The sequence below is a fragment of the Pleuronectes platessa genome, chromosome 2 (assembly GCF_947347685.1).
Source record: "Pleuronectes platessa chromosome 2, fPlePla1.1, whole genome shotgun sequence".
Classification (NCBI taxonomy): domain Eukaryota; kingdom Metazoa; phylum Chordata; class Actinopteri; order Pleuronectiformes; family Pleuronectidae; genus Pleuronectes; species Pleuronectes platessa.
Genome location: NC_070627.1, coordinates 3,900,975 through 3,926,857, shown reverse-complemented (window position 1 = coordinate 3,926,857; position 25,883 = coordinate 3,900,975). Strand labels below are relative to the sequence as shown.

The 25,883-nt window shown below is 42.1% G+C and overlaps 1 protein-coding gene and 1 long non-coding RNA gene across 10 annotated transcripts in view; one reads left to right on the top strand and one right to left on the bottom strand.

Annotated features, from left to right (window-relative positions):
• Positions 1-4,562: 4,562 nt before the first annotated feature.
• slmapa (sarcolemma associated protein a) overlaps positions 4,563-25,883 on the top strand; it is a 46,645-nt gene continuing 25,324 nt past the window's right edge. For 3 of the 8 annotated variants that reach the window (XM_053447334.1, XM_053447385.1, XM_053447342.1), the window contains exons 1-3: positions 4,564-6,381; positions 18,335-18,482; positions 19,583-19,655. In XM_053447334.1, the coding sequence (XP_053303309.1) occupies positions 6,184-6,381; positions 18,335-18,482; positions 19,583-19,655 (419 nt within the window). In that variant the 5' untranslated portion in view covers positions 4,564-6,183. Of the gene's footprint in view, positions 6,382-18,334; positions 18,483-19,582; positions 19,656-22,973; positions 23,257-25,883 lie in introns of those variants that run through there. The other 5 variants (XM_053447357.1, XM_053447348.1, XM_053447327.1 and 2 more) reach the window with 5 other exon arrangements.
• On the bottom strand, positions 15,668-23,237 carry LOC128462109 (uncharacterized). Of its 2 annotated transcripts, XR_008342328.1 has the most exons (4): positions 22,881-23,237; positions 18,546-18,610; positions 18,341-18,464; positions 15,668-17,165 (listed from the first exon to the last, which is right to left on the bottom strand). It is a non-coding gene; the product is annotated as an uncharacterized LOC128462109 (long non-coding RNA). The 2 variants fall into 2 exon arrangements; XR_008342327.1 differs by lacking the exon at positions 18,546-18,610 and having other exon boundaries at positions 22,881-23,233.

Genomic DNA, 25,883 nt, shown 5'->3' with positions numbered 1-25,883 from the left:
AACTTTGAATTATCCCCATTTATAAAGTGATTTGGAATTTGTACTTAGTCCATTCTGCTGGATCTGTTCTCCCTCTCATCATCAACTCTGAGTAAAACTTTCAACGCTAAATTAAATACTTTTTTAATTTCAGCCCAGCTCTTCATCTGAGTCAGGAACAAGGCAGTAAATCAGCTTTATCTAAATCCATTAATAGGTCCATTACTGAGCAAGCAGATGGATGAAACAGAGTGGGGGTGCTCACAGACAGCAGGGGTTCACCCACTGTTTGCCCAAGTTGTGACACAAATCCACCTTATTATAGATAAGCAGATAAAAAAGAAACACTGCTCATGTCCCCTGAGTGTAGAAATCCATCACATCTATTTATCAAACTTATACATGGAACACTTATAAAACTGTATCACAGCTACTACTAAACTAATTCCATATATTATATTTACCTGTTTTCTTTTAATTATTTCTATTTTTGTTTTTGCTTTTATACCATGGTCTCAAAGAAAAAAAATTTCATTCGACCTGAAATAATTCACAATACAGAACAAAGAGTAAATATAAATAAAATAATTTATGCAGAAATCAATACATACTAAACAAATAAACTAAGACACAATTCTAAATTGTCTGAGTCTGACGATCGTATGATCCTCAGCTGGAGTTTGCCATTTGTCTTTGGAAAAGTAGACTTCCATTCTTTTGTAAGCAGCTTTAGAACTTTTCATCATATTGACTTTATTGTGGTGAAACATTTACTACAAAATGATTAAAAAAAAAATGAAATCCAATGAAGTCAAATTTGTTTTTTAACCCTATAAAGACTTGATACCTTTTATTTCTGAATAAATAATAGTGAAATACAATCCAGGTGAAATGTAAAGGGAACTGCAGAATCTTATAGAATTACTGAAAAGTGTTAAGTGGGTCAAACTGGGCTAAGAAGCTCAACACAGTATGATGTTGTTAAATCTTAAATAATAGTCAGATTGTTAGCGCGGTGACAGCTGGTCCCTGGTTGGATCTGTGTTAGGGCTGAGCCGGGCTGCAGGGACTATCGGACCAGGAACTATATACAGTCCTGCTCACCATTATTGACACCCCTTCATTTTTTGCATAACCTGTCCACTATCTTCAGAAATAAATGGAAATGTACCATATTGATATCATCAGGATCTTTTAATTGGAGGTTCAAAGTAGTTTAACAAAAGAAATTTGTTTTTTCAACTTGCATATTGTAATTTTAAAGAAAAAACTGAAAAAAACATCATGTGCAGCAATAATGGGACCATCTTTAATATTTGGTTGCGCACCCTTTGGCAGTGATGACAGCCTCCAAACGTTTCTTGGAGCCATCCATAAGCTTCTTGCACTTCGCTGGTATTTTCTCCGACTCTTCCTTTGCAATTTGTTCAAGCTCTTGAATGTTTGCAGGGTTCTTTTCCCCAAAAGCAGATTTCCACTCACCCCAAAGATTTTCAATCGGATTGAGATCAGGACTCATTGCTGGCCATTTAAATTATTTTTTTCCTTTTCAACCATTCCTGCGTGCATTTGGATGTGTGCTTTGGGTCTGTGTGCTTTGATCTTCAACTCAAACCAAGTTTTCTTACATTTCGCTCTAAAATCTCTTGATAATTCTCTGATTTAATGATTCCTGATTTACAGTTCAATCCTTGGCAAACTTGTTAATAACATTATGCACTGTTGAAACAGGGATACCAAGGTCTTTGGAGATGGCCTTATACCCACGTTGGAGGTCTTGTGTATGCTAATCAGAGCCCTTCTGAAGCCCTTGTCTTCACCACTGTGACAAAGGAACAGGGAATAACAGGTGGCTTTTTAAAACACGGAAGTCATCATTCATTGGCTAATTCATGTCACATGGGCACAGACAATTTATTGCAGGTAATTCTCATTTGTGATTTACCAAAGTCGAGTCATAATGTGTTTCCATACTGATTTACAGCAAAGGGTGCCAATATCAGTGACACAGTAAGCTTTAAGTTGTTCTTTCCCCCCCCCCCCCCATTGTTTATTGTTTTAAATTGTTGTTTATCATTTGCTCTTTTGTATCAAACAAAAATTCTCTTTAAAAAAAAGTTGTTTCACTTGAATCATGTTTTTCAGGAGATATTCCACATTATCTACTTAAATTCTTGGGTGCCAATAATGGTGAGCAGGACTGTACCATGAATGTGTCCACCGGACCTAAACATGAACCATTTCGAGTGAAACCGTGAGACTTTGTGATCCTGATAGAAAACCTGACATATCATAAGACTGCACAGGCCTGGTGTGATTGATCCTGACAGTCTGCGATAGTCCCTCAGTCCTTGTCTCGTCCTTCACTCTGGTATATTTGGATCAGGCTGATAATCAGTTTGATCCTGAAGTGAAGCCTGCTTCAACCTGCAGGCTTCTCATTCCTGCAGGACCACATGGGAAAGGCCCTGCACACGGCACAGAGAGAGATCCACTTCAATTGTGGGAACAGTTTCCGAATGGGGGTGCTACAGAAACCATCTGAGTCCTGAAACTTCCTTTTGTGTAAAAACAGTATCATGAGGTGCAGTTGTTGCCTCCGCCAAGAGGTTATGTTTTCACCCCTGTCCCCTTGTTTCTAAGCAAGATTACACAAAAACAGCAGCCATAGGGTATATTTACATATTATTGTAAAGATATTTAGAGGACAACATTTAAGCATAATGTTTGACAGATGAACAAAATTAAAAAACAATGTTTAATCGTGAATGATTTCAGGTGCAGCTCTGTTTTTCCCTCCCCTACTTTATTATTCTATTGTCTGGTGCAGCATTGATTTGGTCTCAGCTGTCAGTCCACTGGAAAAGGGGAGGGGGGGGGGGGGTCTTTTTCTGGAGTCATAAGCAGAATATGATCTCCTCACACGTCACCCAACCCCACCCTGCTGTCCCAGTCCATAAACCAAGTCACCTGCATACAAAACGTATGAACTGATCTTTCATTCTGAGCTCAAAGCACTGTGGGCTCATGGTTTCAGTGGTGTATTATGAATGTGGTCTAATGAAAAGTAATGTTAATTATTTATCTGTATAGTCCAAATACCACATTTTAATCTAAAACATTCCCTGTTTAGATATATTGCTAAATGCATAGTTTATGTTACAGGAAAAGACCCCCCCCCCCAGATAAGATCATTTGACTGACTTACAATGAAAATACACAGGTTAAAAGATATTAGGTTAAAATGTTGACTTATTAAATCAAAACTATGAGTCACAATTTTAAGAAGGCCTAGATGAGCTACTGCCCTAATTTCATCAGGAAACACCCTCAGGTGTTTTTGCTGAATCATTTCAGTCTACATTATGTGATTCATTGAATATTCCATGGAAATTTGCACCATTGAACTTCAATAACAACAACTTCCATCCAACTCCATCTTGTATTCTTGTCTTCTATAGATTTCATATTGTGTTTGTTTGTTGTAACGTTTGTTTTATCGATTGCAGTGTGTTATTAATTAAAAGATCTTAGAATGGGTCGAATTATTCAATCATTAGAGAACTATCAGGCTGCAACTAAAGACTGTTTGAAGTTTTTATAATATCTCTCATACCTCTGCCAAGACATTTACAGACAATATTGTTATTTATTAATTTGTAATTTAGATTTATATTAAAAAAATAAAATGTTTATTTTAGCTGATATTATTGGAGGCCACTTGGTAACAATGTAGGAAGATGAGGAGATTATGCTTAATTCCACTTTGTAGGTGGAGGACAGCAACAGATCATTATCGATGTTTGCTTTGATTCACAGGTACTTTCTTTTCTTTAATAATGTCTTGATTCCTTAGGGTATGAAATGTAAGGAAATATTGGGAAGATGTCCTCATTATTCCACGAAATAAAAAACAACATTCACATTGGCATTTTTTCCCTGACCAAGGTCACAACCCTGAGGATGTTGACATGACATAAACTATCAAGATTCAAGATTTTGTATTGTTATTCCCGAAACATGAGGTAAATCAGAATTAACAAAACTAAGTACTGAGGTCCCGGTAAATAGCAATGAAATAGAAACACTAGATTCTAAACAATAAGCAGAAGCAGCAAATAAATACAATGAAATAAAAAGAATATAGTCTAAAAAATTAAACAAGGATAAAAAAAGAAGCTATGGAGTATAAATTGGGTTTAGGCAATAAAACTGACTGTAGGGTTTAAAATAAAAAAACATTTTCAAGTCTCAACTGTGCGATATGCATCTGTCTATGCAATATAAACGGCTCATGTGCAATTTCATTCATTCTCAATAATATCACACTGCATACATATTTATATTCCTTACACTTACTTGCTGCTGTAACACTGTGAATTCCCCCCTTGTTGAACTAATACAGGATTTCCTATCTTATAAAATTTTGCACAGGGGCCTTCAGGGTGATTCTGAATTATGATTTATTTGTTTACCACTTTTATTATTATCATAACACAGTAGAACCGAAGCCCCCCCCCCCCCCCCCCTCCCAGCTATAAAGTGTAGTGATGTAATCAGCGAGTGGAAGTAAGCGGGTCCGTGAACGCACCACGCCTGTCTGCTCTCTAGTTACACTATGGCGGCCCGGACTTGCGGAGGAGGACAACTTCTTACAGATTCCTCCCAGAAAACTGTAGCAAGGCGACGGGTTTAATCCCGAACCGCCTCGGGGGAGACACGACCGGGACTGAGGTAGACGACGGCTCGACGTGCGGCTCGAACCAGGCTTTTTGTCCGCCCCCACCCCCCGTCCTGGATGCTTGTCGCGGCGGCTGTGATGCGTGAGGAGCCGCAGCGGAGAAACTCCCCTGATTTTTCCGCGTCTGCTTCTGCCCCCCGACTGTCAGTTAGCCGGCTAGCTGCGCGCTAACTCACCCGCTCCGCGCTAACGGTCGTAGTAGCCACTCACCACGGGGCTATCGCGCGCGTTTCACCCGCCCGGGGAGACGGGGATGGCATTGCGCCTCCAGCCGGCCATCGAACCGCTCGAGACGGGAGAGGAGAACGCGTTCGAGGACCCGGACGATAAGTTTGTCAGCAGTCATTAGCCTAGCCTAGCCTAGCCTAGCTCGCCTGGTACACCGCCAGGTAACTGTTGGCCGGCCGCTAGCGCTTCGCCTGTCCACTAGCGAGCTAGCCAATTAGCATTTCTGTGGAACCTGCTAATCCCCGGTTCATCCCGGCTCTGCGCCACCTGATTCAGGCCGAGACTAAGCCAGTGTGTGCCCGTCGGCGAAGCGCTTATTGACACGCTACTGTTTAAAAACAAGTGGTTGTGTTGACTGTTGAAAGTCCTTCGCTAGGTGTGTGTGTGTGTGTTTGTTAGCGGTCTTCTAGGTGTTCTCTAGGAGGGAGTGGTAACCGTCGGGTAGCTAGCTGAGAGCCCCTGGATCAGGGTCCTGCCAGGCTGTACACGAGGACCACTCCACGGATGACACTTCACTGACGTGTGCGAGCCGATCCCCGTGCGGCTCGTCGAGGTGTGAGAGCTCCTCGTTAGCCTGCTGCAAGACGAGACTCGACCCAGCTCGAAAGCGCGCCCGACTCTGCCCCCCCTGCTACTGACAGACACCAGGGTTAGTTTACTGCACTGATTGGGCTTTGGAGTCGGTAGCGTCCATTAAGTGGTGGGAAGCTGCTGCTGCTGCTGTCTCTGGAGGGGGACCGCAGGTCCGAGTCCGTGGCGGCCCCACCGGCTTCCGTCTCCTGCCCCAGTGCTGGAGGAGTTTGATGGACGTGGAAGGCTGTTTGCCAGACTGTCAGTGCTATACTCAGTCATGTATGTCTTGACACATGGCACCCTGGTCTGTACATAGTGCCTGCTGCCGGATTTAAGTGTCGTTATGTAGCTTTGGTGGACAGTGAGTGAAGGGAATGTCTTGTCTCTTTTATACCTGTTGGTCTGTTTTTTATTTTCACTTTTCCCAAACACACGCGAGCTTCGTTGCAAACCGTGGGAAAGCAGTACAGCCCGGCCCGTGCACAGGGGACAATGTCTATTAGCGAGTGCCTGGAAGCTTAAAGGACTAACAGCTCTGCCTACACACAGAGCCACGTATATTGTAGATTATTCTTTGGGGATTGCAACACAAGCCTGCCACTCTGGATCAAGAAAACGGGTCCCTCGTGTCCGGTTGGAGTAACACTCTCAAGCCAAAGTCAATGCCTTCGGCGCTGGCCGTGTTCACCTGCCGACCCAACTCGCATCCATTCCAGGAGCGGCATGTGTACCTGGAGGAGCCCGTCAAGATCGGCAGGTCGGTGGCTCGGTGTCGACCGGCCCAGAACAATGCCACCTTCGACTGCAAGGTGCTGTCCAGGAATCATGCCCTGGTGTGGTTCGACCACAAGACCGGCAAGGTAAGAGAAGAGGATGACGACGAGCTGACTTTGAATACTGTTGTTTCCCCACAGGTTTGACTTTCAGGTGAACCAGGTGGAAAGCTACACACAGTTTTACCCCTAGAAATGTTTAGTCTTTCAATGAAAAGTCAGAATCAAGAACTCCAAGATTCTCCAATAGGAAATCCTTTATATCTGATTCATGCACTAATCTCTAGAAAGGATCCTGAGTGGCTGTGTGTGTGTGAACGCGTGTTACTTCCTGCCTCCTGCATGCTGCTCCACCCCTTACCTTAACGCTCCTGTAGTGAACTCGTATGACCAGAGAATCCTCCTGCTGCATTCGTGGTGAAAGTCAAACTCTGAACAAAAGTCTGGACACCATTGTGTGGTCATTTTCTCAGGGAGTTGATGCCTGAAAGCAGCTTATGACGCCTCGCAGACTTCACAACAACCACCTGTCGGCCACCAGGGCTGTCCCAAGCACAGACCTGCTCTTTTACACGATTACACCCTGGAGCAAAACTTTCTCCTGAGTGTGAACTCTGGTCAGACCTGAACAGTTTCACTTGGTGTGTTCACATTATGCAAGTTTTTAAAAGAGAAATTTCAATCTGTTGCTTTTCTCTACATATATACAACAGTACTGGGGGAAAGTAGCATGTAATCCCAGTTGAGCACAGGAAATGTTTCTAAAACTCGAGGGACCATGTGTAGAAAGGCGCAGATGCTGTTCCTCAAGCTAGAAAAGCTGAACCAGAGCAGAGGAAATAAAGCCTGGATCAGGTCTGGATTTATGTTGCAGCTCGGCCAAAACATCTATCCTACATGGGCACAGTGCTCCAAAAACCTGCCCAATTAACAAGCAACGCACGAGTCATGTGACATCCAACTACAAACACATGTTAATGAAATATGACAAACATGGCTCTTCTCAGCCAAGTCACCGTAAACAGAAACGTTCAATACCTGTAGCTCTTCACAACTTGTTTAGGTTACGATCCCGGCCCTTGTTTTCTGTTTCCAGTGTACTTTAACTACCTCAAAGGTTAGGATGCATGTCCTGATACATACGAGCAGTTCTACAACCAGCTTGTGTCCGTTAAGGGCATTTTCACAGATTTTTAAAACCCACAAAGATTAACTTAAATCATCTTCATTTGACTAATGACTGGAAGACAAAGATCATTAAAGGAAAAACAGCTGTGCACTAAATAAAGAAGATTATACAAAAAATAATAATCAAAGCCGAACAAATGGAGCAAAAGCTGCAGAGAAGTTGCCACACACAGATCTTAAGACATCTGGTTCATAATTTAAATAACTAAGTCCTCTGTCAGGAATGGCGTGAGTGTGAGAACTATTATTCCATCAAAGTGATAAAAGACATCAGAGCAAGTATTTAGTCATAGAATCATTTTCCAGACAGATGCATAGTTCTGTACTCTAGATGAAACATCATGATTATAGCGTTCAAACTTTTAATGGATTAGAAATCTAAAAGTATTGATACATACACTGACACAACTTTAATTTGACTATTTGTATTATTGTATCTCCCACAAACACTGTACTCACACACAGGGACACACACAGTGTCCACTTTCAGACAGCCAACATCGGACATGACTACAGACGAGTCTTGTATAAGAGTCAGTAGTGTTTCTCCTGCTGGAACATTTTCAAACAACCAAATAGAAGACTGTCATATTATAATTGAAAAAATACTGCTGGTTGGTGACCTAACTACAGCTTGTGTTTGATGTGCCAAACTGGTAAACAACAGCACAACATCATGCTCTGTGCTGCGTCTTTACAGGAATAAAAGCTTCAGTTTACATTATTGACCAGACATTTCCCCCCCATTCCAAAGTCACAGCTACTTGCTTTTTGCGTGATCTGCAAAACCAGACATTCAACTGCACTCCAGACTTAGTCCTCGTAGATTGGATGAGAAGTGTCTGCAGCACCGTCACCGCCTTCCACCACGTTCTCATCGATGCACAACACACCTACCTCTTGCGCTTGGCAGCATTTATCATCACAAAATATTAAAGGCAAACTAATTGTTGAGAACCCGGAAAGAATGAGGTAACGTTTCATACCTAATCAGGATTTAAACAGAATACAGAGTCTGTTTCCATTGACTTAATTCCTGACTGGGAAATCAAACTGTTATTTAATTAAATAGATCTAAATGCTGAAGCAGGCACATCAGGCTGTAGCATCTGTCTGTAGTTTCTCTGTAGAACAGGTTGAACAGGCCGAGACAGCCGCACACTAACCCGCTGTGTGGTATGCAGTGTGTGTGTGTCTGTGTGTGTGTCTGTGCATGTGTGAGGTCACACCATAAGCTATTTATAATGACATCAGTGGCGTCATCCTTTCCTCTCTTCAGGGATAAATGGACACACACGTGGCTTGACCAACATGCACACACCAACACACATTTATTGGCACTTGTGATCCACCAGTGCTTTGAACTGGATTAAAGAGAGGATCAACGATTGCTATGGATTCCTCACTGTGGATTTGATGGCTGTGCTGGTTGTTCTTTGAACTGATTAACTTAGTCAGTTTACTCTCAGTTGAACGACTCCGGTCACTGACTGGCTCTGAATGTGTGACAGTGGTGAATGATTCACAATAGACACTGCATCCTCCTGGATTCAGTTTAGTTAAGCCTCTTGTAACGTTTACATTTCACTGTCAAATTGTTGTGAATTTAAAGGCACGTAGAATATGGTCAGGATTTGTGTTCAGAGTTAATAAATTGGAACACATGGCAAGTGCATACAACCGGACTCTAAACACTAGTCATTCTTACACACACTCTCTGACACACACACACACACACACACACACACTTCAAACACATAGACCTGTGTTGCCTAACCAATACCTCAGGAGTTCCTCTTGCAGTACGATTTGTGTCACGTGATTCTGCAGTTTGAATTTGGTCTAAACCAACCAACAGTTTCACTCTGCGCAGGTATAGTTGTGTCACTGTGCTGCTGAGAGGAATTACCCCAAAACCCAAGTAACAAAAAGTAGAACAATATCAGATTGAATTGTAAACTGCACACGACGCTGCCTTTCTGGTGGCGTTGATGCTTAAAAAGTTGAAACTTATCACCTCCATCTTGACAGATGAGGGCGCACTGGAGTGCAACAGGTGGGATTCTTCGCGTCCCGTGATTGATGAACCAATCAGTCGGCTCAGTGATCCAGCAGATTGCTCTGTTATTGATGGTATTCTGTACAACAGAGCATGGTGTAGTTCTGCTGTGAGAGAGACCCCTCACTCTTTCGTTCTGAGCGACCGACCACATAATCGTGCTTTTCAGATTACTGCTACTTTCATTTCTCTGACTCCTCTTAAAGGGAAACTTCACCGAAAAAATGATTGCGAGGAGGATGAGACCCCGAGATTACAGGTTCTGCACTGTAGCCTTCTGATGTCACGACCTCCTGCTGGGACCTCTGCGTTGACACTGACTCTTGTGAACGAAGGATGAGCTAATTGACATGAGCTCAGCTGGTGGGATGGATATCTGAAGGGCTCTGTTCCTATTTAAGCAGCAGCCATCATCACAGGATGATCAGATCAGATCTGACAACTAGTTTCTCTGACAGTCAAATGTCAGTGCTGTGTCATCTACGGTTGTGTACTCCTTCCTTCCTCTGTAACTTTGTAAAGATGGAAATATGATTAGTGATACATGGTATTTAGAAGTTTTAGTAGAGGAGACGTCATCACTGGCTTGTTTCCATTTATAGTTCTTTGTGTTTATCATCACTGCTCCAGCAGCAGTATGTCAAGAGCAGCTGAAGTTTGTTTACATTCCTTGATAACAAGACAAAAACTGCAGTTCTTTTATGGTATGGACCACAGCCTGTATATAAAGACAGTGAAACCAAAGCACCCTCCATGTCATTAACCCGCCTCCTCCATGTAGGTGGATGGGACAAGGAAGTTCTTATCATACTGATGTATGTTCAAGATGGGTGTTAATTAATTTTTTGACATTATGAAAATGGTGTGAAACTGTCTGATGATTGGTCAAGTGTGTTTGTCGGATCTGAACAGAACAGTCTCTGTATTGAAATTAGTAAAATGGCCGCGTTTGTATCGGGGATACTTTGGCTTTATTTCTGGATCATGGGAGGAAGTGGAGATGCGTCCATTTTTCTATACAGTCAGTGGCACAGACCATCTGTAACCCTGACAAACTGTAGATAGACCTGTACAGAAGCACCAGTTTGGTAGAAAAACATAGAAGAAGACATTAAAATTGCATTTAAAATACAAATAATACAAACAAAAGTACATTGGTATAACTTTGGGGGTGAAGAATTCTCTACATTTAAAATGCTATCTAAGAATCGTCCTTGGACTCGAGACAGGGCAGTTATGTGACTAAACCAAGCAGCCTGTCAGTACGCCACTCAGAAACCTCTTAACGGCCTGTCAGTCACTTGGTCATGTGCTCAGGCAGATTAGATCAGATTTAGGTCTCGGTAATACAGCTGTATCACTTGGATTTATCCAGCCAGTCATTCATTCATCCCCTGAGTGTTTACACAGTTGACCGGATCAGACCAGGTTTATCCTTCCAGCAGACATAGTTGTAACATGTGAGAACTATGTGACTCCAAACACGCAGCTCTGACACTGAACAGGAAGAAGTCAGAGGAATTATCTGATTAAAGATTCTCTTCAAATTCCCGTTTCGGTAAAGAATTTTGCTGATTTAAATTGCTCATTTCATTTAATTTGCTAGTTGAACGTTGAAATGTCCTACTTGTTATTTTGGTACCGCGTTAGCGAGTGTACATACTGCTTCATCAGTGCTGCTGTGCTACAATGTAGGAGCTAAATTTGTCTTCCTCTCTTTTCACTGCTCGCCACCATGCACTCTACTGTATACCTCCATGCAATGCAGTACTTCACATCCACATTTGCAGCATCATGTTTGGTTTGCGCTCTGTGCAGGAATTAGAATTGAGAAGTGAAAAGAATGCAGGGGAAACCCAGACTGTAATCGTAGTTTGAAAGAATGGTTTACACGCTTTATCAATTTGAAACCTCATGGCTGAAACGGGCGTAAATACCAGTAGGCAAGTAGAAGCCTGTACTGGGCTTCACTAAGGGATTATCCCTCTTTCCAGATAAGTTCAATTTTGGCAAAGTTATAATTTTTTCACTTCATACTTTGTTTATCTCTGACTGTTGTGGATTTCAAACTTGTATAAATCTGAAAAAAACGACATGACAATAAAGCTGCTGCTTGCCCATTCTGAACTTTTCTAGATAATTAGACCATCGCAGAAGGAGTTTTTTCTTACTGTGTTGAGTTTGAACGTTCTCACCGTGTCTTTGTGGGTTTTCTCAGGTTCCTCTGCTTCCTCCTCTGTATAGATAATGGATGGATGGACTGGAAGTTCTTACTCAGTGAGCCAGATTGGATGAGACAGTACACAGGGCTCTGTCTGGCTCATCCCAAGTGCATAGTAGTTTAAATGCAAACCTCCCATGTTCTCCTACATGCATGTTCAGGGCATGCTTCCGTTTAAGCATCCTCTCCAACGTATGCTGCAGGTCCTTGAATCATCTCATGCAGAGGCCATGTTTTCTTGAATGTCCTTCAGATGCAGTTTTGCAGACTAGTCTTCAACTTACTGATGATGACCCCTGAATACCAATGTCCTCGTTTATCATAAGCTGCAGTGTTAGCAGGTGCATGGCGACTTCAGGCTCAAAACATTGAACGTACAGCTTCTCTGCGGCATCCACACAAGAGAGAAGCTGCATTCAGGGAGCCAGTGAGTTAGTCACTTAGCCGGGGCGCTGTTTTAATACAGCATCATTCATCAGCCTTTAGTTGGTTTGTGTTTAGGACGAACAGAGAGCTACTCAGTCATCAACCAGACAGCCGGGGGGGGAGCAGAGCTGACAGCAGAGCTTCTGTCTGGTATCACTATTCCATGGCATCGTAACACAAACCAACAAAGCCCAGGAACGCTGGTCCACAGACAGTCCACAGCTCTTCTTTATGTCTGTGTATGAAGGATAAGACGCTGTTGGTAAATCGCCGCAATCTAAGTAGTTGATAGAAAACACAGGTGATGGTAATACTGCAGGAAGACATCAGCATGGAGTGGTGCAGGTGAACTAATATCCCAGCTGTTCACGTGGAGCAGAATAGCCTGAAGTTGAAGCACCAGTAGGTTCCGGTGAAACGAGTCATCCTCAACCCTTCTTTAAACAAGAGTGCTGCTGCCTTTTGTTTGTTGTTGACCTGCCTGCTTGTCCACATTCTGTCCGTCCTCTCACTGCGCATGACCGGAGTCCTCAGCCGGAGAGTCGTACGCTGTTGAACCAGAGACGATGGAGAGGAGATAGCAAGAGAAGCAAAGAAAACTCGTCTTCCAGCAGTTGTTCGGCTGTGACACCTGGAGACTTAATCTGTTTTTTGGGTAGTAGCTTCAAGGAGAGGGCCAATCGGAGGGGTTGGGGTGTATAAGTTAAATCTTTTCAAGCCTGCTCTTGCTGGCTATTCTAGGATTAACAACCATAGCTTTAATGGGATGCCTTTTATTGAGAAATCTTCCAAAATGTCCAGCAGTTTGAAAAGATTGTCGGGAATGGCTTCAGATGTCTTGTTTTGTCCGTCCAACAATCCAAAACCGAAAGATTACAAAGCTGAAAATCCAAATCCTCACATTAGAGAAGCTGTACTCTAAAGTAGTTTTCATTTTTTGCTTTGTTTATTCCCTAAATGATTGTTAAATTATTTATATAGTCCACTAAAAATAGCCTGCGAAAATCTGTATCCGAAATGCGCATTCACCAGCGCACAACCTTTCAAGGAAACACACACACACACACACACACACACACTGTGCCGCAGCAATATTTTCACATGCAGACTCATAAAACCCTCTGTCTGTTTGCCAGTGGCAGCAAACCGCCTGTTTTGGAACCGGTGGCAGGAGTCCAGGCTTCAGTCAGCTGGCTCTCCGCTCCGACACACTCCAGGATCAACACTCTGTGCTCTCTCCATCTACAGCCTCTTTCAGACTCGCATCACAACCTGTACATTCGCTGCCAGGTTTTCTCGTTTGCCCCTGTTAGAAAGCACTGCGAGTTATCAAGGAGCAGGAGAGAGTGAGATGGTTTAATGGAAACGAACGGTGAACAAATTCTGTCACTGGCGTGTTGCACTACGCCGTATTTCAACACGTACATTAGACATAACTTCATCCTCGGGCTGGTGGCCTGTGTGGAAGTTGCAAAATGTCACGTGAGCACTGCAGCACCGTCCGAAATGGTTCCACTACGCTTGAGCTAAACATGCCGTTCTTTCTTTACTCCAGAGTTTTCTCCACCACTCTTCTACAGCTGCGGTGTAGAGTTCAATTTGTGGATGTGAAAAATTGCTCAGGAGGATTTGCTAAGCGCCAACCCTAAATATCATCAGTGAAAAGCAGTATACACAAAACGTTCTGGCCTAAAATAAGCTCACGTGTTGTCAGGCCTGTGTGTTCTCTGCAAGCTGGTGTCGGTTGGGCCAAAAATCGTGTGTGAGGCAGAAGCTCCACTCTGTCATCACTGTGCACTCGGGACGGGCCGAGTTTCCTTCTCTTCTTCACACAGATCAGCTCTGACTGAGTTTGATCCTATTCCGGTCTGAGTCCTTCCCCTGAATTTACACTTTCCCACAGTTAATCTCATTCATGTCATACCACTAATTATGCAGTTGATAGTTTTGAACCTTCAGTACTTGTATGAACTAAGTCATGAAAAACAAGCTGTTATTTTAATACAAATACAAAGTGATTAAATACAACGATATCTCTCCTCAGAAACTGTTTGGAACTTAAATCTTCCAGGAAGTAAAGTACAGAAGCTTTTCCAGGTGTGAAAGTATCTCCCGGCCAATGTGATGGTTGTTCCACAGCGAGCAAATTAGTGAACTGATGTCGCAGAAGCACCACAGTTGCCATCCAGCGGTACGCGCATTTAATGTCCACCAAATTAATGCCTGTCATAAAATCTTATGGGCTGCTCCATCCTGATTCTCTACCACAAGCTAAAAGCTAAACAAGCTGTGGGTTGTGTCTATACCACACAACTCACCTTAATGGTAATGTTGTAGTGACAGATCAGCAATGTTCAGAGAGGCGGGGCTTCACCCACAGAGGAAGGTTTACTACTTCTCTGGTGGTAAAACAGTGATAGTTAAAGGAGAGCTTGTTAGAGACAGTCAGTGGAACGAGTGTTTGAACACAAATTATAATATTTCAACAGTGGAGTCGGATCGACAGCTGATATTAATTCCTGGTCCTTGTTAATGAAACACATTTATCATACCAGTCATGACTTGCCTTCTTCACCATGACCAATTCATACATTAACAGAGTATGGAAAAGTCTCCCGCCTCACTCCAGTCCTGTGGTGTGACCAGTTCTCTGACTTCCAGCTCCACAAAGGAGCCTTTCATATTTGTGCAGCCGTTAATTATTAATACAAATTTCATGGCTGCTTCTTTGTTTATCCTTTAACTTTCCGCTTTATCTCCGGGGCTCAGACTTCATATTGACACTCTCCCAACAGTTTCTTGTTTCTAATGCAGCCCACACAACATAAAGTAGAACCTAATACCTGATCTCCTGTTGTTGCCATTTTACTGCTATGCTTATGCATTTCCTGCTATTTGTGATATTTACAAATCTCATCATAAAAATAAGCTTTTCACCAGCTTCAAACTTAACAAAATGTAAATTAAACTAAATTTAGTTGGCATCTATAACCTTGTCACTTACGTTTGTAATTTATTCATCATGAGGTTTTTTTAGAGACAAATTATGTAAAAATTATTTAATCATCTAATTTTACCCTAATCCAGTAATCCTCTTTTCCTATTTAAATGTTTCATATGCAGGTGGAACCCCAGAGAACCAAGCGAGAGAAACAGTTCAGAATGAGAAACCTTTATTTATTTTCATGTTACTTGGCCAGTAATAGATTAAAATAAAATAAAACATACACAAAATGTATTGTTAATAACAAGTAATTCTGAGTGACTTGATTAACACAGACCCTGAGTTTATCGGTCAGATGACGACTGCTGTGTTTTTTAACACATCTGTGTGTGTGTGTGTGTGTGTGTATTGTCCAAGAAAACTTGTGTCATGTGTTGACCTGCTGACTGGTTAAGTGGTTGTCGTGCCTGTTGCTTGCCCACTGACGGTTTGCACTGCTTTTGCAGGCAAAGGGCAAATTAAAATCCAAACACAATTACATGGCATTCATTTAGTTGACACTAATGAGGGAGAGAGACAGAGGGTGGAGGAAGACGGAGGGATAAAGGGAAGCAGTGTTTCCCTGAGAAATGTGCAGTTCGTGGGTGAAAGCGGTGCTGGAATGCTGGTGGTGCTGAATGTCAGTCAAGAGTTGTAGACTGGTTTGAAAAGTGGTGCGTTTGCGTGATATTATTTGCACCGGAAAAACCACGACGAGTGAAAGTCCAGATCCAGATGTGTCACAGGAAACAGGCATGTCGTGGATTTGAAATGAGTCGAGCTAAACTCTGTCAGACTGGTTCATGTCACAGAGGACGGTGTAACACTGGGGAGTCCTCGGCTGAGGCTGAGCACTTCAGCCTCAAGTGATCAAACATGACAAAGTTAAACACATGCTGGGACTTGTGAGTGTAACATTTGACAAGTTCACTTGAAAAGATACTATTTGAATTATTTAAATTGGTTTTAGAAATGATAACGTCAGTTGACATTCTGACTCGAGGTGGATTCTCCTTGTCAGGAACAAATTCTTTCAGTATTCCAACACCATGTGAAAGCAGAAAGAGACCAAATATATAAGAAAACATGAATTAAACATTTAATAACTGTGTGTCTTAGTAACTTTTAACTGGTCCAACATTGAACCAGATATAAGAATCTACCCCTTGTGGTGATGTTGATAATAATAGAACAGATTTTTCTGGTGGTTGCTATCAGCTGATTGGAGCCTTTCACAGACAAATATTTGTTTGCTGATATGAAAACTTCATTTCAGAGAATAAAAACGCAAATAAGAGCATTTATGTTTATTTTAAATGTTTCACTTCTTATGTCAAGTTCTATTTATTTGGTTATATCTGTTTAATATTTATTTATAGTTTCATATAATAAGGTTTAAACTGTAAAATAACAACCCTGAATTACATTTATTTGTCACAAAGGTTTGATAACAAAATCATAGGAATCATTACCATTAAAAAACAATATATATGCATTGGCTGATATGTTGGTAACTGAATTCATTTTACACCCAGAGCATCGACATCAGGGGCAAAAATCGTTATCGGTCAACACGTCAAATGAGACTTACGACTTCTGCTGGACTGAGACCGAACCGGCAGTTAGCAGCTGATGATGTCACGTTGTGTGTGTGTGAGAGAGACACACACACACTAGGTATATAAGTGCCAGAGCCATATGTGAGGTGTGTGACGCAGAATGCGTGTGTGCATGTGTGTGTTGTTGCTGGGTGAAAAGCTCTATAGTTAGGTCCCTCCCCCCCGTCACCAGGTTACCATGGGGACAGGAGGTAAATGTGTGTGTCTGTGTGTGAGGGTGTAGACATCATGAGCTGTGAACTGGTAGCTTCTTGTAGCACGCTGCAGTCGGATCCACAGCGAAGTCGGTCTGGGCATCTCTCTCTAGCTCGCCCTCTCTCTACCTCTCAGGTCTCAGTCTCTCTCTCTCTGGTAGGTCGACCGAGACGTTTAGTCCTGATGGAGAGAAAAGAGCTGGTGAATGAAACGACAGGCAGACAGGCCGCAGGCTAACTGTGTGTGTTTGTGTGTGTACCTCACTGTGTCTGTGTGTGTTTTTGTTGTTGTTGGTGTTTCATCCTGTGTTTTGTCTGTACACACCGCATTCTTTTTGTTGTTTTATGTGCAGGTCTGTTTGATGCTGCTGTCAGGTGTTGTCAAGCTGATCTACGTGTGTGTGTGTTTTTATAGATTTAATTTCTCTGTTTCTGTGACTTTTAAATTCCAGCTTGTGTGTGTGTGTGTTTTCATTCAGGATGATTCGTGAATGAAACTAGTTGAGATGATTCCTTTGGGATTTCTGTACTTCAAAGTTGTTGTTCTCATTGATTCATGCTGTGTGACTTGTTTAGTGCCTTTTTAAAATGACTTGAAACGTTGCTTTAATGTCTCAATGTGTATTTCCTGGCTGTGGATCTATCGTTTGACATCAGAATTAGATTATTTACAAGGAATCATGCAGCCCTTGGTATTGATGGCAGGAGAGAAGTGAGGAGTTCATTGTGAATTCAAAAGACTAAAGCAGCAAATGGTAATACCAGCTTTATTTAGTGTGTCCCTGCATGTGTGTATTGAGCTGGTCTACCCTTTTAGTGTAGAGTCAAACAGCTGAGCAGCTACTACATGGTTTGCCATCAGGTTTTGTTTGAGGTGATGTTCCTTGGATTGGATTCAGTGTACACGATGATCACCTGACTTTTCATTGAGAGGCGTTATCAAGACAAAATGTAATTTGTTCAAAACTTTGATTAATAACCTAGCTGTACTTTGTCTTAGATTTCTAAATGCTGGCACACTATCATAATAAACTAAGATGGGCAACACAAGAAACATTCAGCTTTTCTGGCAGCTCTCCTGACTGCATCACATCTCTTAAAATCTGTTATGATTAATAATAATATATAATGAAATTGCACCATTGAGTGGACGATGGTGATATTTTGGGCAAAACAGCTCTCGGCTGCTGTCAAGTGGTATAAACACTATTCTGACACGCTTATAATTTACATTGACAGTCGTGAAATTTCCTCATGAGATGCAGTTTGTTCCTCTGCTGATGATCTGAACCTGTTGTGACGTGATTTCCTGTCATGGTTTTCACCCAGCTGTTTTTCTGTGTGTTGTAGTTCTACCTGCAGGACACGAAAAGCAGCAACGGGACATTCATCAACAGCCAGAGGTTGAGTCGTGGCTCAGAGGAGAGTCCAGCCTGCGAGGTCCTCTCTGGAGACATCATTCAGTTTGGTGTCGACGTCACTGAGAACACGCGCAAAGGTACATCAACACATGAAATATGTTTATACTCAAGTTAAAAGACACAGACGTGGTTTATATCACCTGCAGAATTGAAAAGAAACGAGACAAATGGCTACAGGGATGTGGAACCTCTTTCTCTACCGGCCCTGTTGAGACATACATCCCTGAAATAATTACACTTTACAAACCCTCTTGAGTACTGCAGGGCTCATTCTGCTTAGGTCATAGACGACATAAGGTGCATGTGCACACAGCAGATATTGAGGTCAGATTTTCAGCTCCACTTATATTGCTTTCATGCCAGACACCCAGGGGGCTTCAAACTGCATTGGACCTTCTGTATTATGAGACTGCTGTTGGAGGTTCATCTGTGAACATCACTGTTTCCAGATGACTTGATTCTACACACAAAACACGTCACCGCTAAACTACAGCAGTGAAACCTTCCAATCACACAGAACCTTGTACAACAACCCCGCAATAAATCCGACTTATCAGGACTGTGCCTGAAAGGTGTTGATTTGATTGTGTAATGCATTAAGTGTTAATAGTAGGCTGTAAGCTACTGTTTAAATATTTTTTTTAAGAAAACATTTGCAACATCAAAGGAAGCGAATCAGTGATCTGTCCCAGATAAAGACTCTAAATAAAGATGGATGACATGTCCACTTCCAACCATTGAAATATCCAGTGTAATGGTGCCACCATCTTGTCCTACAGCTACCTCATTTGGATCATGGTATGGAGGTACGAAGGAGGCGGGGTTTAGGACCCATCTACAACCAACCACTAGTGGGCGATCAAGATGATTTTACTTCACTTTTGGAGACCTGTCATGTCCCTACTTTAAAAACAGTCTTTAGTCCCAGACGGCTCGTTTTAGTTTACCTACAAACAGGAAGTGCTTGTCCTTGTGGCACCTGGTAGATTAGTCTGAGATGGAAGATGATTGGAGGTCAGGTGTTAATGCAGCTCGAACCAGCATCACTGTGTCAGATGTATGATGTACGAGGTCGGCTGCATCCACGAACTGTAGGGTGATGGTGTTGTTCACTGATGATGGACTATTTCAGAGCTCCAGTGACATTAACAGACTGGTTGTTTGTCTGTGTTTCCAGTCACCCATGGCTGCATCGTGTCAACAATCAAGCTCTTCTTACCCGATGGGATGGAGGCACGCCGTCGAAGCGAGTAAGCATTCTCATCATTTAATGTTGATCCATGAAAACTGCTTAGTATCCAGTGACAAATGATATGATTACTGCAAACTGTGTTTAAAAATTCCTCTGTGGTTAAGTGGCTGGAGTGTCTGCTTTAACACACACACACACACACACACACACACACACACGCACACACACACACACACTTTTCTGCTTGCCTAGTGATGAGATTATTGTCAGTCTAGTTGTTATGAGGATGACCTGAGGCTGCGAGGGTATTTGTGTGTGTCTGTGTACGTTTGTGTGTGTGTGTGGGTCTTTTTTTAAAACTTTGTGATAACGGTTTAAAAGCTATTCTAGATGATGGTCGAGTGGTTATTTGATGTTTACGTTGATGACAGTTGGAGAATGAAGGATCCCTGTTCACAAACGATAGGACCGTGAATCTGTGTGTTTACAGTTAACTGGGCCATAGTAAACCAACAGTGGTCACAGCGTGGAGCTTCTTACTGTACTGGTTGTGTGTAATTGCCTATTGTAGAAACCATGTGTAATCTTTCTGTGTGAGTGTGTGATGCCGTGCCACGGTGCCATGGTGGTTACTGCCATCTGCTGCTCTGCTGTTCAGTGTTCGGTCCAGAAAAATGCAAACGAGCATCCTGACGGCTGCTCTGCTCAGGTCGTCTGTGTGTTGGCAGATGACGTTTCTTTCAGGGAAGATCCACCTTAATTTAATCACACTATAAATCAGCCTGTCAATGTGGTTACTAAAGTAATTAAGTGAAGCAACAAGCCTAAATTAAGAAGTGGTAGTTCAGAGACAAGCCTGTCAGCAGGTCTGTGGTTTAAATCTAAGCGGTGGTTTAAAATCTAAATTATGTGAATTTCTGTATACAAGAAAAGAGGCAAATTTGTAACTTACTAGAAATGTAGAATCTACTGTATATTTTCAGAAATGTGCATTCATCCTGCGGTGACAGCACATGCCGGGGTTGTACCAAGCACATGGACCCAGGCAGACCTGGGCCAAACACACAGGGAGCCATGCACTGCTCCGCTAAATCCGCTTACAGTGATCATTTGGTGTCATTTAATTCATGTCTGGACTGTAAAACAGTTATTTTTACAGTTATCAGCTCTGTCAGCAATTTACTTCTCCTCTCTGTGTCAATATTAATCGCACTGTTCGACTGAATCAAGCCAAACCTTGTGCACCCCACCATTATCTCCGGCTCTTTGACTATCATACAGAAGCTACACAATTCATTTATAGTAATCAAACACTCGTAGTGATGAATTCTGCCTCGCCATTCCCTTTGCAGGAAAAACCCTGTGGACGTTGCCATTAATCAAAGAGAGCTTAATAATCAAGGAGTTCTGCAGCTCTGTGTCTCTGAGTTGGAGAGAGTGATGTGAAGCTATGGAAGACATCTTTGTTAATAGCTAAAGAATGTTTCTGCTCCCTGGTGATAGCATTAGCCTTCTGGAAGTCTGCCAAACACAGCTTTGTTCAGTCGCCCTGTGTCTGAGTAGAACACCTGTATTTGGACAGTGGGAGAAATCTGTCCTGTTGAAAGCTTGATTCAGTCCCTTGCTTTGCTTACAACCTGAAAAACAACACACGACTTTAAGGTCCTGTTCAGACCTGGCTTTAACGTCGTCCATCTTGGGTGATCCGATCACAGCTATCAGTGCAGGTGTGAAAAACACCCGGGCAAATGGGTCCTGGGCTGCAGCTTAGTGAACTGGTGTCTCTGGCCCTTCTCTGGTCCACTATAGTTTAATAATGAACACAATATATACGTTCATACAGAGCAGGGCGGTGAAAACGTTTTAGTGGGTTATGGTTAGGGATTCCCCCCCCCCCTGCCGGTTCTGCCGATGGTCAGTGTGACAGATGAAAGTCAAAGTTTCACAAGGAGCCAAAGGGCGTCGCACACAGTTCAACAATAAATAAATATATATAATACATCCAACATGTGCACGGATTATGCATTGTCCCTATCTTCTCTTCCATTTCTATTTACAATGAGTAAAATCTCATTTAATGATTGTCTTTCATTGATTATCCCCGCTCTCTCTCTCACTCACTCACCCACCCACTTACACACTCACTCACTGACTCACTCACTGACTCACTCACTCACTCACTCACTCACTCACTCACTCACTTACACACAGACAACAGAAAAGCAAAGTGTGATTCAGTAATTAACTTTACTTACAGCTGTAGGTGTGAACCTGTAAACTCACAGTAATAGTGTTATTAATGTACCTTTGACCTCTTCTGTAAAACTTTTAAGTTTAAAACTTTTAAAACTTTGTTGTACAGTTTCTCATACAAAGCAGCAATCTGAGCTGCCTGTGGTTGCTTCCATTAGATTTGATGTAAAACAGTCGGTTATTAAAAAAAACTAAAAACTGAGAAAACACCCACACTAGTTAGTTTCCTCTAATGCAGAACACCTGCAGTGACATCACTGTGCGGCTAGAAAACGTGCAGCAGCTTCCCGCCTGTGATTCAGAGTGGAATCATTATTTATTTTATCAAACACGTGGTGTCGCTCGGAGAGAACAGCTCATGAGGATCCATTTATATTAACACAGATCAGTCACATCACCAGAACAGTGACTGTCTTTTAATCTCTAAATCTGCTGTTAGGATACATCTCACAGATGAAGTTGTTGTACAGGGAATTTAAGGCTTCTTTTATTTTACGAAAAAATAATTCCGCCCCTTAAAACGATGACTAATACTGAGGTCACACCTTCAGAGTGTTTCAGGTTTAACCAGCATTGTTTACCGTCTGTCATATTTTCTTAAACACACACTAACTCACACACACAGATAACTAGAGACTAGTATACTCTCCCACTTGAGAATATCAGCTTGTTGATTAGATTTATGAAATTTATATTGACAGACATTCTCATGTAGAAAATATTTTAAGCATTGACACACTTTTCCGTTATGGTAGGAACTGTTGTTTTGTTGATGTGTTCAGTTACATGTGGCATCTATTACACTTGTGTCCGTCCTGGGAGAGGATCCCTCACATGTGACTCTTGAGGTTTCTACATTTCTGTTAATAGTTTTTTTTTTGATGGTTCAGAACAGAGGATGTCGCACCTTGTTAAAAACCCTATGAGACAAATTGTGATTTGTGAATATGGGCTATACAAATCTATAATTTGATTGATGGTTGAATATTTAGAAACGAATGACTCACACCAGGTTAGTTATCTATCTTACCTTTAGCCTCCATGACGGTGTAGAAACATCGCTGTAGCAGAGAGGAGAGTTTGTCCACCTCACATGTGCCGGGGGGGGGCGGAGCTACAGAGGCTTGCACAATGTCAAAGGAAGAAAATCAGCTGTTATTGCTCAAAGCAGGGGAGGAGCGACGAGGAGAAAGAAAATACAGTTTCTGTGATGGGATGACTTCACTCGCGTGTGGAAAAGCGCTCTGGTATCAGCTGCTCGGCTAGAAACTGGTTGAGAAAATGAAGTGAAACAAGCGAAGGGTTGATTTACTCACAGGAGCTGATTCAGACTGAGATGGAGGTCGAACCCTGAACTTTGTCCCGTGACACACAACCAGCTGAGGCACCGGAAGAGGAGCTGACAGGTAACGTCTCTGCTGTCAAGATTCTGAACCAGGACTCGGTTGCTCCTGATCAGGCTGGGACATGCAGCTGAGTCTTGACACAGCCTTAAAGCTAAATACTATTAAGTCTTTAAATGTTTGTCACATCACTGTGAAGCTTCAACTGTTCCCAGTATCTGTTCAAGGAACACGTTGGATTTATGTCCTGTCGTAAAATGAGGATGAAAGTCTAAAGTGTGTGGTCCAACAGGGTTTTCTCGTGGTTTGTTCAGGGGACTGTTGGGTCTGTCATTCATGTTGTATGCAGGTGGAAACAAGTGAGGCAGCAGTTAACTTGTGTAGTAACACATCTTTTAAAAGAATAGTCTTTGTGTTCACTTCTGTGGTGGTTAGTGCTCCTCCAGGAGAAGTCTGTTCATCCATCAGTCCAGGTATCCTGAAGTAGTAAGCCCTTGATGACCAGTGACAAACTAACCTGCAACTATTTGTTTTTTTCAATTCCGGAATTTATTTGAGTTCCAGTTATTTAACTATATAATATAGTAGTTATTTATTTCTCACAACTCGGCATGTTGAGTCCAAACAGTTTTCACCAATTTAACAGTGAAATACTGGAGAAAAAGCAGATAATGTCCAGAATTAATTATCTAAACTTTTAATGTAGTCTTGATTAGCCACAAATAGCTAGAGCACTGGTTTCAGTAAATGGTAAATTATACTTTTGCGATATCTTGCTTTAAAAATATAAATGGTTTTCTGCAAGTTATATTGATGTTAAATGTTTTAAAAGCACAAGCAACTTGACAGGTTTGTTCAAAAGAGAAGAGATTGAATCTGGTGCGATGCTTGGAAGGTTTTTGTTAAAGTAACATTTCGATCAGTGCTGAATAAATATTGAGGTTTGATAATGAGCCGCGTGCAGGAGAGTGAGAATCAACCTCCACGTTGTCTCCAGAACAGGTCGGAGTTGTGGTTTAGTGTGTAAAACCTATTCAGTGGTAAAAATGTGTGAGCAGGCAGCAAATGGAAACTACTGCCAGTGTTTTCCATAATCAGTGTCTGCTGGACTGCATGCAAAACACACTTGGCTGGATCTGCTGTGGATGACTGATTCCTGTGGAGCAGCGGCACTGCAGCTTTAGGTTCTTAATAGACGTCGCTGCAGAGCTGAGGAATCAGGTTGTGTTACGCTGGTAATTTGTCTGCACGTCTTAACAACTAGTTATTCTGGTGCAACACTGCAATGGATTTTGAATGACTGAAAATTAGATCTGCTTGATGTAAACAGAAAATCCTTTAAAGACCCGATGTGGAGGAAAGACATTATGCTTATTATTTGGTTAATATGTAAAAAGCTTGTTTTCAGAAAGCATCACTTTCCTCAGACTGTCCATTGCTGCAGCTCCTCTTTTCAGCCTCTGTCTGAAACACGTGGTTTTGGCTCCCCTAAAATGAGACGGACCGCTGTGACCGAATGATTGTAGCTGGAACATTGTTGTAACTACATAGTAAGATGGTGTCAAGGGACAAGGGAGTCCTCTTCAAGTGGATCCAAAAGAAAGAAGTCGAAACAAAACAAGCGCTCAAAGTTTTGGACGGTTGCTTTCATAAATAACTGAAGTTGTTTATTAATTGCTCTCAACGAGGCTGCAAGCTTTGCCACTAAGACAAATATAACAAATAAGGGCTTCGTTACTGGTATCCAGTGACCCTGAGAGACTGGAAAGTTAAAAGATCTAAGGCCAGTGAAGTTGGTTTATTCAATAAGAAGAATACAGCGTTTCCTGAAGGACACTGTCTTCTCTTCCTGGGTGTCAAGTGGCCACAACAGCAGAGCTCGATGCAATGCAGCACTGATATGAAAACACTTCCCTCAGTGCAAGGAGATCGGGATAAAAAGTCTCACAACGCTGCAGGGTGATGGATGCTGCTGCTCTGTGGTTGTTAGTCACAGTGGAGGAGAGCAGCATCAGCAGAAACCTGCTCTACGGGTGCTAAATGTACAGAAGTCCCTTTTTAAAAGATTGTCTTATCCTCAAGTGTTTTATCCAATTCACTTAACTACGTCTGGGCCTTAAGTAGAAAACAGAAATCATTAATTAAAGTACTGCTCCCACCCCACCTATTAATTCTGTCTGCATTCCTGCCTGTTCAGATTAATAACTAGCGTTGCTTTGTACCTGATGTCTCTCTGTTGTATTTCTATCAGACTGCCGGTCCAAAGGTATAGAAATATGATCATCAACATAATCACATACATTTAGCAATATTCCATACGCACAGAAGATGCTCAACAAAGACACGTAGCAGACAGATATTTGTCCTGTTTCTTTTAAAACAAGGCATTTTGCTGGATCATTCACTTTAGGTCTCGGCCCTTTATGATATTTGTGTAAGACGACAGCAGAGTTCTGTTTTACTTAATCTTTTGTGTTTATAAAATAGTGTGTGTCTCTTGGCTGACGCTTTGGTTAAGTGCAGACGCCTGATAAACCTTTTTCTCAGTTGTGTTTACAAGCAATAGAGGGAGATTTCCCTGATTTCTTTGACCTCTTTGTGTGGAAATTCTGAGATGAGATTTGACACAACATTTTAAGCAAATTGTGAAAAAAGTCTGGACCCAAATTTGTGGCCATTATCTGCGGTTT